The sequence below is a fragment of the Nothobranchius furzeri genome, chromosome 17 (genome assembly GCF_043380555.1).
Source record: "Nothobranchius furzeri strain GRZ-AD chromosome 17, NfurGRZ-RIMD1, whole genome shotgun sequence".
Lineage (NCBI taxonomy): Eukaryota > Metazoa > Chordata > Actinopteri > Cyprinodontiformes > Nothobranchiidae > Nothobranchius > Nothobranchius furzeri.
In genome coordinates, this window is record NC_091757.1 from 46,317,979 (window position 1) to 46,330,585 (window position 12,607).

At 41.2% G+C, this 12,607-nt stretch overlaps 1 protein-coding gene across 1 annotated transcript in view; it reads right to left on the minus strand.

Moving 5' to 3' along the window:
• ank1a (ankyrin 1, erythrocytic a) overlaps window positions 1–12,607 on the minus strand; it is a 101,860-nt gene that overhangs the window by 50,823 nt on the left and 38,430 nt on the right. The window contains exon 2 of the mRNA XM_015972996.3: window positions 11,835–11,927. Coding sequence (XP_015828482.3) covers window positions 11,835–11,927 — 93 coding nt within the window. The remainder of the gene's footprint in view (window positions 1–11,834; window positions 11,928–12,607) is intronic.

The following is a 12,607-nucleotide window of genomic DNA, read 5'->3' on the forward strand; positions in this document are numbered from 1 at the left end:
GGGTTGTGAGTGGAGATCTTTCACAAAGCTGACTGGAGTCCGGTCTGACACCAGTATCACTTAACAGACTTTTACTGAAGACGCAGTTTCAGTTTCAGTGCTGCTTGATTTAATGATTATACAAAACCATTCTAACAGATTTCAGTTAAACTATAACAAAATTATTTGTTTGGCTTTCTGAAAGTAAAACATTTGTGTTCTCAAAGTTTTTTCAACCTCAATTATAAACTGAAATGGATCATTTATGTTCTGTTGGTGGTAATAAATATATGTCAAAGAAAATGTTAGAATCTATTTGTAATTAATAAAAGTATATTGCATTAAAATGTTTGACACGTTTTTCCTGAATATTTTTCCACTGGAAGCAGGCTTAGAGGGGAATAAAAAAGGAAATGATGAAAAAAAGGTATTTTAAAAGTTATGAAAAGTCACGAAGGGATTCTGAATAATTTATGATAAAAACATCTGAATAATGTACAACTAAACTGTTGGTTGAACTTAGTCTTAACCTTACAAGTGTTTAGACTAAAGATCAATACACAGTTTATTGAAATGTTAATTTTCCTAAAACACATGAATTTATTAAGTTTTGGGCCATTATTGAGGGTTGGTCACAAGTGTGTTTTGTAGCAGCTGTGCCCTCTGCCCCCTGAGTCAACTTCCTCTTGTTAGCAGAATAAAAGCCCGACGCTGCTTGTGGTGGTTTGACCTGCTGACCCGATGCTTCAGAAAGAAAATCTGCAAAAACACTTTTTAAACAAACCTTCCCCTTCACATTTACGGCTTTACATAAACGTTTATGCTGATTCACACTTATATAAATAAAGAAAAACATTCAGGGTCAAAAGTGCAAACATTTCTTTTCCTGTGCTTTTTGAGATAAAGCTGGCTAACGGTCTTAAGAGAAATCGTACCAAATGCCCCTTGTCACTGCAGCTCTGCTACAATCCTCACCTTTGCACACACACACACACACACACACACACACACATTTGCTTCTCATCCTTAAAGTTACCATCAAGCTCCTGAACTTCCAGAGGAGCAGTTTCACTGCCCAGGAGCAGAAGCTCATTCTGCAATGAGATTCCAAGTCACATGCCAGAGTACTCGCATGAGCTTAATATCACAAATATAGCCGTTTCTAAAGATGGCTCAGTGTGAAACAGTCCATCTTACCTGCAAAAGACAGAAAAAGGGCATTAGAGCAAGTCAAAGAGCAGAGGCGATGAAGGTAACGGAGGATGACAGCAGCAGTGAGTCAGAGTCCCGCTAATCTTCCCAAATGGAGAATTTGATTGGTGAAAATTCAGAGTGAAGATGAGTCGGCGCAGGAATCCATCTTCACGCCTCTTGATGTTTCCTTTTCTTGTAAATAAAAGTACTTTCGCCTTCTCTGAGAACACAGGCTCCGGATTATGTAAAAGAGGGCAAAAGTAAAGTTATCCTACATGACTTCTGCAGGGGAAATGGCTACAGTAGAAAAACAGTGATGCTTATAATCCTTTTTTGCTTTCTTTGTATATCATCAGCCAACCCGAGTCATTTCCCTCATTAATTATGAACTAAAACCTGCCTTAATTCCCTCACTCATGTTTCCTGGATATGAAACTGGTTATTTTATATGAGAGCTGCCGCTTTAGGGTCAAATGTGGATTCTGGAAATTTTACATTTTACCTGTTAAAAAAACGTGTTAATGGACGGAGGCTGATTTATTTCTTCATTAAAAAATAGAAAGTCCCACATTAGTTTTAACTGGAGCTGAACTGCTAATCAGATTTCCGTCCAGGCAGAAATAGGAGTTTACACATATCGTGCCTAAACTGGTAGATTATTGCTAATGTTAAATTCATTTTAAAACATCTGGCTTTTTAATTAAAAAAATAAAGGATATTTTAATTAACGCTTTAAGAACTTGAATAAAAAGCTGTGATAAAGATTGTATGTTAAAAAATTGAAATGATCTTTGATTTTAGAGACAACAGAGTGAACGCATTCATGTGATCACTGTAAAAGGCTGAAAGCTGCTCTGAAATGCATCGCTCTCAGAGGCCGTGTGTTATAAATCTGTCTGAGCTCTGCCCGCCGTGAGTCATTGCCATTTTTGCAGGGACGTCACCGTTTCCTAAATGTATTTTGTCTCGCTCCACTGCAGCAGCACCAACCTGACTTCTGATGGCAGTAAAGATGAAAGAAAACTGGCCAAAAAGAGAAGAAGAGGGGAAAGAGAGACGGAATGACTCAAAACAGGGGAAATGGGAGAAGCCACGCGTTCAAATGAAGTAACAAAAGATTCCTGGAGCTTCACTGACTTTGTTCTTCAGTGGATTTGCAACAGATGTCTTCTTTTATTCCACAGACTTGTTAAAAGTGTGGTGGCATCTTCATCCGCTCAGCTTTGCTGAGTCAGCCTTCATCCCCTCACAACTCCTAAATACATATTTGATGTTTCTGCCATGTTGTTTTCCACTTCATTGTAGCCGCCTTTCATTTCAGAGATCGATGCACAAATATAAACTATTAAGACAAACTCTCTCTTCAATTGGGGATCCAAATAAAACAATTTAAAGGTGCCTTCATTCTCCTGGCTGGACTCTACTGCTGCCTCCACATTAGTAAATAATACACACACACACACACACACACACACACACACACACACACACACACTCAGAAATGCATCAACTCAGTGACACACACATTCACCCACAGTGCAGTGCATGCAGGTGCAGAACACACTCACATTCAACAGCAGCTCTCAGCAACTTTTCATGTGCAAGCATACGGATCAGGCAGCAGGATACTCGAACTGAACAAGTCTGTTCCACCGCAGTGGGACAGAAGGAGAGGCTGGGGAAGGAAGTGGGGAGGGGAAAACATTTCAACTGTTGGGGGACTAGACAAGACAAATCTGAGCGTCTGAGGTCAAACCAAAGCCTAAAATTATAATTTTACTGTAAATAATGTTAATAAAAACATTTCTTATAATGTAACTTATTTTATAAACATCCTGTTCCTTCTTTTAAAACGACTATCTGTATTTGTCACATTAAATATGACAGATTTTCCTTTAAATGAAAATGTGATCATATCGTATTCTAACGTTAAATCAGAGCAGAAGTGAGTTATGATAAATGACCCGCACTTGTATAGCGCCTCTCAGAGTAAGGACGCCAGTTGCATGAAGAGTTTATCCTTCGCTGTACGTTAGCAGCAGCAGCGCCACAAACGAAGCAGACCTAAAAGAGATTTTTTACCCCAAAAAGAGTGACTTACTTTATAATTTTCAAACAATAAAATGCCACAGAAAACTGAAAGAGATCTTCATTTCCTGTTCAGGTTTGTGCTGAATAAGAGTTTCATCTGAGGGGATCTGATTGGTTGGTTGGTTCATGGCGGGTTTATTCATGTTGCTGATGTGGCTGCACCAGGACCTAATACCATCTCACCTGCTGCATCTACCCGATTATTCATCATTTCAACCGGCTCTTTCTTTTGGAGTATACTCCCACCTTTAACATGCACCCTGTGCATTCTTCACACGTGCACATGCATGCATGCATGCACATTGATAGTTTTGCTTTTACTGTTTTACTTTGCAAAGTTAGCATTCATTCAGTCAAAAACAATCATGAAAACGGTGTCAAAAGGCCTACAAATTAAAGTTTTGTATTATTATTAAAGGAACAAGTTTGAGTCCAAATGAACTAACAGATGTGCGAAATTTTATAAATACATACATTTACAGGTTTAGATTTTTTTCCCACCAATCAAAAAAGGCTTTTCATTGCCTTTTTTAGAACATGTTATTAAAATTTACTAATTAATGGCTAAATTAATCTTTTCAAAATTAAATGTTAATATTTTAGTGTTTATGCTCAAAAACATTCACTTAAGGTTCCTGTGTCTGGTACAAAGATCTATAGCGTACAATATTCACATGCCTTAAATGCTGCGGTCTAACACTTAATTATTTCTAAAATTGAGCAATTTTGTTGATTAAATAATTTCCATAAATGTTTGATTCGTGATTATGCAGCTTGATCTGCATTTAGGGGGTGTTTTATCAGTGATAGAATGTAACAAACTTAAAGTACTTCATTACTGTACTTCAGTACATCCATCCATCCATTTTCAGCTGCTGTTCTGGGGTCAGGTCATAGGGCAAAGCAAGGAGGCCCAGACTTCCCTCTCCCCAGCCATTTTGGGCCAGCTCCTCTGGGGGAATCCCAAGGCGTTCCCTGGCCAGCCAAGAGACATAGTCCCTCCAGCGTGTCCTGGGTCTTCCTTTGGGTCTTCTCCTGGTTGGAAGTGCCCGGAAAAAGCTCAAACCAGGAGGACTTTTAACTAGATGCCCGAGCCACCTCAACTGGCTCCTCTCAATGTGTAGGAGCAGCGGGTCTACTCCGAGCCCCTCCTGGATGACCGAGCTTCTCACCCCATCTTTAACCCTCCCACTGTCCTAATGGGTGTGACCCCGCGAGGAGTGAGCACCACCTCACCCCTGCCACGTGGACTTCAAGGGATAAACCATCAATCCTGCTCAATGGTCAACTTTCCTTGCGGGGTCACCCATAAAGACAGTGGGAGGGCTAAAGGAGAGCCCGGCCATCCGTGGATAAAACTCATTTCGGCCGCTTGTATCCATGATCTTGTTCTTTCGGTCACTACCCAAAGCTCGTGACCGTAGGTGAGGGTAGGAACGCAGATCGACCGGTAAATGGAGAGCTTTGCTTTCCGGCTCAGCTCTCTCTTCACCATGACAGATCATTACAACTCCTGCATCGCTGCAGATGCATCACCAATCCACCTATCGATCTCACGCTCCATCTTTCCCTCACTCTTGAACACGACCCTGAGATACTTAAACTCCTCCACATGGGGCAGGACCTCAGAACAATATTCTTTATCTGTGTTTGACTTAAAGGTGTGGGAAAGATTTTTAATCAGTACATTTGCAGTGGTCTCTAGTAGGAATGAATGTCTTGTTATCTGTACTTGGGGAGAAACAAATTTACTGGTGCACCATTTCCCAGGACTGGAAGTGAGCCACATCACAGCTGAGCTTGAGATGGCAGGTTTTGGAGTGTTATTTCCTGATATTTGGACATCTTGCATCGGATTGGATGACAGCAACACGACTCTACCACTGACTTGTAGGGTGACCAGATGTCCCGTTTGTGTGGGACAATCCCACATTTTCATTACTTTTCTCACATCTTGCAAACTGAAACTCATGTCCCGTATTACTGACAGTTTCCCATTTCGAGTTTCAATCTTGCATAAACGGAGTATAGAAAGCTGCCTATTGCTGTCAATCAACCAAGAGGTGGGACTTTAAGGCAGGTCCTGAGCGCACACCCAAAACACCAAAACAGAAGCGTCACCGAGCACAGAGGACAAATGAGCGCGGTGGTGAAAACGCTGTTAGAAAAAAGACTAGTGGGTTAAAAGTGTTCAGGGAGACTCTGACAGAGTCTTTGTTGTTTCCCAGAGTCATTTTTTTCATGTCACAGGGAGGAGTCTGCAATGAAACGGAGCAGAAAATCAGAGTCACAAGAAAATGTTGGTCAAAAGCAGGTTTCTCTGTGCTTAGACGGGTCCCAAAAAGAAATGCTGAGATAATTATTGTATTAGAATATATATTATTAAAATGAAGTTGTTTGGAGCCACTTTGGAAGAGCCAACTAGCCGTGGTGTTTCTCGATGCCAAGGAACCTTGCCTTGATGTCTTGGTCCCGCCCCAGTTGCCTAGGAGATACATCATCAGGAACTTCCAAGCCGTGTTCTAATGTTACTGTTCTACCGAGGCGTCTGTTCTTCATTTGTTAGCCATCTAGCTGAGCAAGGAAACACAGGAAGTGCCTTGGCCTTGGTCAAAAATTTCCCAGAATACACCACAGTATTTTCAAAAGGATGGCAGATCAGAAGCCGGCAGCTCCTTCGAGGCCAATTTCAAGTTTAAATGCAAATCAACTAATTGTAGTTATCGGGCTGATATCTGAAATGTTTTTTGATATCCAAAGCACTTATCTATGGTTGTTAGCTGCTTAGTATTTGCAGCTTTGGTGGCTAGCAGGTAGTAACTGGCTTACATATTTAATTTAACCAATATATACCCAAGTTAAAAAGTAAAAGGCTTGTTATATATTCATATCGAAACTTGTACATATAAAATATAACGTTAGCTCACGTGTCACGTGAGGTGACCTTACCGCCGTGGTCACGTGATGTAAGGCTGTTCTATTTAACCGTTTTCTTTGACCAAGGAAGGACAGTGTCCTGGTAAGCAAGACGCCTGGCCTGGCAAGGCCATGTCTTGTGCTTGAGAAACACCTCCTGTGTTAGGCTGAGGTAACTTGAGAGAAACTGTGAAATAGTTAAGCTTTTGCTGTTTGCGTGTTCAAGTTGAAAATAATATACAGTACATGGAGAATGTACGATAATAATAATAATAATAATAATAATAATAATAATAATAATAATTGTATGTATGTTCAACAGTGATGTTAGAGCTAAAAGGCAGAATAGTTTAAAAACTTTTTTTAATTCATCTCATTGCATTGGAATTTCACGTCCCACATTCTGTAGTCCCTGTCCCACATTTGGCGAGTTGGGTTCTGTACACCCTACTGACCTGCAACTTGCTATCCTTCTGATTCTGGTGTTTTATCTCCATAAATAACACAAGCCTGGAGGAGTTTTTGCTGTGTGGTGAAGTTGCTAATGGTTAGCTTCTACTATCCTAGATGTTCTCTGCTGTCTCCTAGACGCTAAACAAACAACAGGCTTCCCTGTCGTGAGTCAAGATGGGCGAGCCTAAGAATGTTAAGTGACTGTGTGACGTAGATCTGTCAGGCTTTTCCAATCCTAGAGTTTGTCCATCTATTTTCTGACTGACGTTAATAGAGCAGATTGGTGTTGGAGACTATTTTGCTGTTCAGCTGCATAAAAAAACTAAGAGTGACCGATTATAATCAGGAATAATCATTAAAAAATGGTTGTTCAGTGTCTCGCACCTTTGAGTTATTTTTGGGACTACTTTTTACTTTTAATCCATTATATTTTCTAAAATGTTTCAAAAAGAAAAGTACTGTGAGTTTTGCCCCTGCCCCGGTCCGTCAGCACATTTCTACTCACGAACGCATATTCAAACATTAGTTAATACTTTACCTCTTCCACTTTTAAAGTACATTTGAAATGCAAACTTCAGTAACTTCACTCAAGTCAAAAACTGGCTACTTCCACTTTTATATCCATGAATTTTTCACCTCTTTATCTGAACTTTTAGTTGAGTACTTCTTCAACCAGTGTATCTTATTTACTCTGACTGAGTTTATTGGAAGTATTTTTGTAGGTCAAATCGGTCCCCTGAGGCATCGCTGTTGCTAAAAGCCCTGAAACATTAGTGATTGCATCTTGAGGAGAACCCTGCTCTCGTGTCTTCACACTCAAGTTCAGGCAGAATTACATGAATTCTGCTCTCGAACAGCAGCGGTAAACCTTTAATCTGAATTTTCTGATGCTGATTTCGGTGACCTTTAAACAAAAATGAATCACAATATTGGAATATGTCGCAGCTTTTCACATGTAAATTGCACTTTGCCCCCCCTGGCCAAAACAAATTACAGCCAACTGCTGGTGGCGGGGTTTGAATGGGCTTCATAATGTAGTCTGCACCTACAGTTGGCTGGGGAGCAGCTGGAAGAGAGAAGCTGAGACGGGGAGAATTTGTGTGACGGAGCAGAGTGTGACAGTTTGCTTTTTTTTCCAAACCAAGTCCACTGTTCAGCCGTACTGTGACGAATGGGGCTTGGCTCCCGAAGCAGCTGTCTCTAAGGACTCACTGAGGGGTAATTAGAGCTGTGGGATGATAAAGGATATTCTCCAGATCCACTGACTATTGATGGTGGCCAAAGGGGGGCCGAGGCCTTTACACGGACCTCTGACACCTCACAAATCTGAGACACAGGAAGGGGCGGGTGGGGGTTGATGAAGCGTTATATTTTTGTGTAAATCGCATCGGTGCTCAGAGAAAGGATCATGATTTGTGTGACCAATAAGAGGCTTGGAGAAAGTTTTATTTCATCAAACTGCAGCCTGGTCAATCTGTGTGACATAGCTTTGTGATGTTGATCTGGAAAAAATGAACATTTAGGTTTATTTATAGAAAAACCAAACAAGGTTCTTATATGTTTGTTATGTGTCAACATCACAGCTCTGACATGTCAGGACAAAGGATGAAGGGGTTCAGGTGTTTCCTCAGGGTTTCATGTGGAAACATTAGCAGGAGATGCTTTGTGTAGTTTGGATTGTGTTACTTTAGTTTGTTCATGACTGAGTTGGGATTTGGGGAGTTTGAAGGAGTTTTGATGTCATGCTGTGTTAATCAAGTTGTCCCTGAACAGTACAAGTTGTTGTAACTTCCTGTTTCTGTGTTTTACACCCAAACTTCTCTAAAACCTAATCCGAACACTAAAGCCCTTTTCAGATTGACATTCTGGAATATGTGTGTGGACAATTCAGTCTGGTTTTTAACCAGAACTGTGCTTTCAGACACACCACTTTTGTACCTGAACTTGTCCTTCCAGCTGCCTTCACACAGCAGGGAAAAGTTCCAGATGTCTGAGGGGGAGAGGGTGGCAAGGCTGTACCCGTATATTGCGTAAACATGGTGTGGCGGGCGTACATGCGTCATTTACCCAAACAAAGCTATTCAGTCAAACATGGCCGACGAAAAGACAGACTTCCTCTCACTGATGGGACTTATGTTAAGCATAATTCTGCACACATGAAGACGCATAAGAGACCTGGATGATGAAGCTCAATGGTTAATGGTCAATGGTGCGTCTAGCAGACGGTACCATAGGAGGCGAGCTGCCATGATGGTTCGCCGCATGCTACAGGAGCGAGCTATCTAGGTGTGCACAGCATCCCCCGGTCGCCCCCCCCCCCCGTCCGGAACTTGACCTCACCAGACTGAAGCAGCCACCCTGTCCGTGACAAGTCCGGTCCTGTTACTAGGGGCTTCGTCCGGTTTAGTTACGGAAAAGGTTATCCGGATGTTTGTATTCAGACACAAAGGTCTTAAGGACAGAGTCCCGAACATTTCCGTTTTTCATGGCCTGTCTGAAGGGGGCATAGAGTCGTACGGTCTTAATGTGGATCAAAGGGTGCAACAAGCTTAATGAATAGGACAATCTTGTGTCCTTAGAAACTACTTTTGACACAAGTAACGTGAAGAAAACAGAGTTTCAGAGCTGTGAGCAGAACCGAAAGCACAATAACTTCCCGTTGACAGTTTTACTATCTTTACCATCCAGAGTTCCTATAAAACACTTGATCAGAAATCCTTGGTAAGACTATTTAACACAGGAGACCCATGCAATTTGATTTTTCAAGATTCAGCTTGGTTTAGTGAATCTCGACTGAAGATCTGCTGCAAATGCAGTTTTCAAGCTGAAATCCATCTTAGCTATCATAACAAAACAGCACATTTTTTCCCCTTAGTTTCCTGTTAAAATACTGGTTTCTGTCATGTTACAAGTATCAAATGGAGATCCAACATGTGGGTCAAATATTACAGTAAACTGTTTTAAATTGTGTTTAACTGTCATAAAAAGAGTTTCTGACCAAACCCCAGGATGTGACTCACTCTTCAGGCCCGTGTTTCACTCTGGACACAAACATGACATTCGTTGGTCTCTTGGTCACTTTAAAATGTTCCTAAATAAATTACAAACACTTTAAGCAACATCATTTTGACACTTGACTTGTGAGTGTTTGATAAAAGATAAAAGGATATTTTTCTTGAACTAAAGTTTCAGTTATATTTGACTACTACTGATGAAAGAATTATATCTATCTGTAGTTCTGAAAATCAACAAGTAAAATTAGATTTCTCGCACTCACACAGAAAGTCAAAAGGAATTCAGATTACAAAGAAAAGTTCTCAGTGCAAATGCATTCAAGAGCATCACCAAGGGAAAGACTCCATATTGTTATGCTGTATGTTTGGTTGTTGTTCTGTGTGCTTTCAAAAGATGCCCAACGTTTACTTTGTCAGTCCTAACTTGGATCCAATGACGCTCCGAAATGATCAGGAGCAATATGGAGATCAGGAGATAAAGGTCTGGGACTTCTGGCATGAGACCAAGAAGGGAGCAAGGAATCTGAGAGGGAAATCGTCAGAGGCGAGAGTCGTCTGGAACAAGTTCCCTCCAGCCTAATTGCACTTTAGATGATCTCTTTTCCAACAAATGAGAACAGATTCAAGATCATCTGGTGCAATAAAACCTTCGGTGAACCTATCCCAGACTGTTTCCACAGACAAACAAGACAAAACACACACTCACAGGCACAATACACAACACAGACATGAAAGGCAAAGGCAGGCAGGACATCTACAACCCTCAAGAGGGCCGTCACTAATCCACCAACACAACACAGACAGGCAGGTCATGCTAATAAACAGACTCAAGCCATGCAAGGAGGGAAACAATGCATGCACACAAACTCACTGATAGTAACAATAGGACTGGTCCTCCAAACACACACACATACACACACTTCTACATCACTCTGCTTACAGCAACCACACATAAACTGTGATTTAAAGCTAAACACAAACACAGAATGACACAAGCATATTGTTTGATCCAGAAGAACCCACAGGAAAAATACTTGGATTGTCTGTTAGAGCTACAGGAAACTGTGGTGTGAAATCCTTTTTATAGTTAGAAAAACTCTCAACATATGTCGAGTCTATAAAATATGTTAGAATCTACTCTATCAAAGAGGTTAGAAAGAAGACAACTGGACTTCTTTGGTTCTGAGGAGCTTCGTTGGTTCTGACTGGAAATATGGGAGGGTCAAGTTTGTAGGCTGTAGCAGTCTATTGTTGCCTAACGAGCAGAAACTACCAACGAATGCCCATTCGTTAGCTCCTATTGTGTGTGTTTAATCTAGACCTTTCAGAGGACGAAGCCTCAGGTTTCACCTTTACAGCACCTAAAATTCAGCTGTAAACCAAATACAGAAACAATTTCAGTGTAGGTCTCACCCTCCTGCACGTAACTAAAACAACCAACCCCATGTAATAGGGGCTAACGACTTCAATGACTCCTCGTGGGGAAGGGGGAGGGGTATTCATAAGTAGTTTTTGCTTGTTAAGCCACAATAGACAGCTACAGTTTATAAGCTTGACCCTCACATATCCCAGTCAGAACTGGCAAAGCTCCTCAGATGAGAAGCTAAACTTTTTCAAGAAGCCAAAGAGGTCCCATTGCTTTTATTGAAACCCCTTTTATGGATTACCATGACCTGGATGACGAGAACCTTCACCAGCAAATCTATTCTATATTTTGCCCGTGGACTCTTTCCTTGTAATATGCTACTTTATTTGAGAGAAACTAAAGACAATGACAACCATAGTAATATATATAATTACAGTAACAGACTTATGTGTAATTATGTGTAATGGAAAGAAAGAACGCTAAACAAAACCAAAGAAATATATAAAAAAATTAACGAAAATTTAAAATCTGCAAGTTAGTACGACACGTCAAGCGAGGACAGGAAGAAAAAAAAAAGTCCGGCTTGATCCCACGACACCTGACTGAGTCAGCTCACAGCACAACAGCAACACTAGAAAGTTAAAAGAACCAGAACCACAAAACCAGAAGCAAAACACAACAAAAACAAAAGATAACAAGGATGACACAACAACAGTGACACAAACTTTGGGTGACAGATCACAATACTCATTGTATATAAAAGTACATATAGATATATAAAGAAACAGGAAAAGCCAGAGATACGTGTTGTGGGTATTTACTTCATCATCATAGTGCCATACTCCTTGGCCATCCGGCATCTCAGAGCTCACACTACTGTCCTGATCGATTAGCCAGCGGTGCACGGCGTGGGCCTAAAGGGACATACGACATAAAGACAGAGCCCAGTTAATCTCAGCAGTGAGCAGCAGCGATGGACACAGAGAGGAGAGGACAGCAGCAGAGTGGACAGGGGACAGGGGAAGAGACAAGAAAGAGAATCGGAGAGGAAACATTACTGAGAAATACAGAGAAAACAGCAGGAGGAGGAAGAGGAACCACCCCAGTCCACCCGGTCCCACCCCAACTTGAGTCTAAAACCATCCCAGTGGGAAACAGCTCAGGTTAGGATGAGAGGCATGAGCGCAAAACTCAGGACGATGATGGAGGTAGATTGCAGATGGATCAGCTGTGTCAATGTGGAATACTGTCACGCACACACTAAAGGGAGTTGAGATGTCTTACAGGACACTAAGGCATCTGGACAATAATGTGGTGAACTTACCTCAAAGTCAAACCGCATTGTACAACCACACATGTGCACCACATTAAAATATGTACAAGCATACCCTACATCACAACACAAAACGGAAAAGATGCCAAGAGTCCATGTTTGTGCCGCCATTTTTCAGCCGGCTTTGTTTTAGTACAGAGAAACCCCAGTTTCCTCAGAATATGTCAACGACTCACAGCTAAAGATGATGCAGGATGTTGTGAAACTGGACAAAAGGTCTAAAAGTGAATTAAGAAATCCACCAAGTACACAAGAAACAAG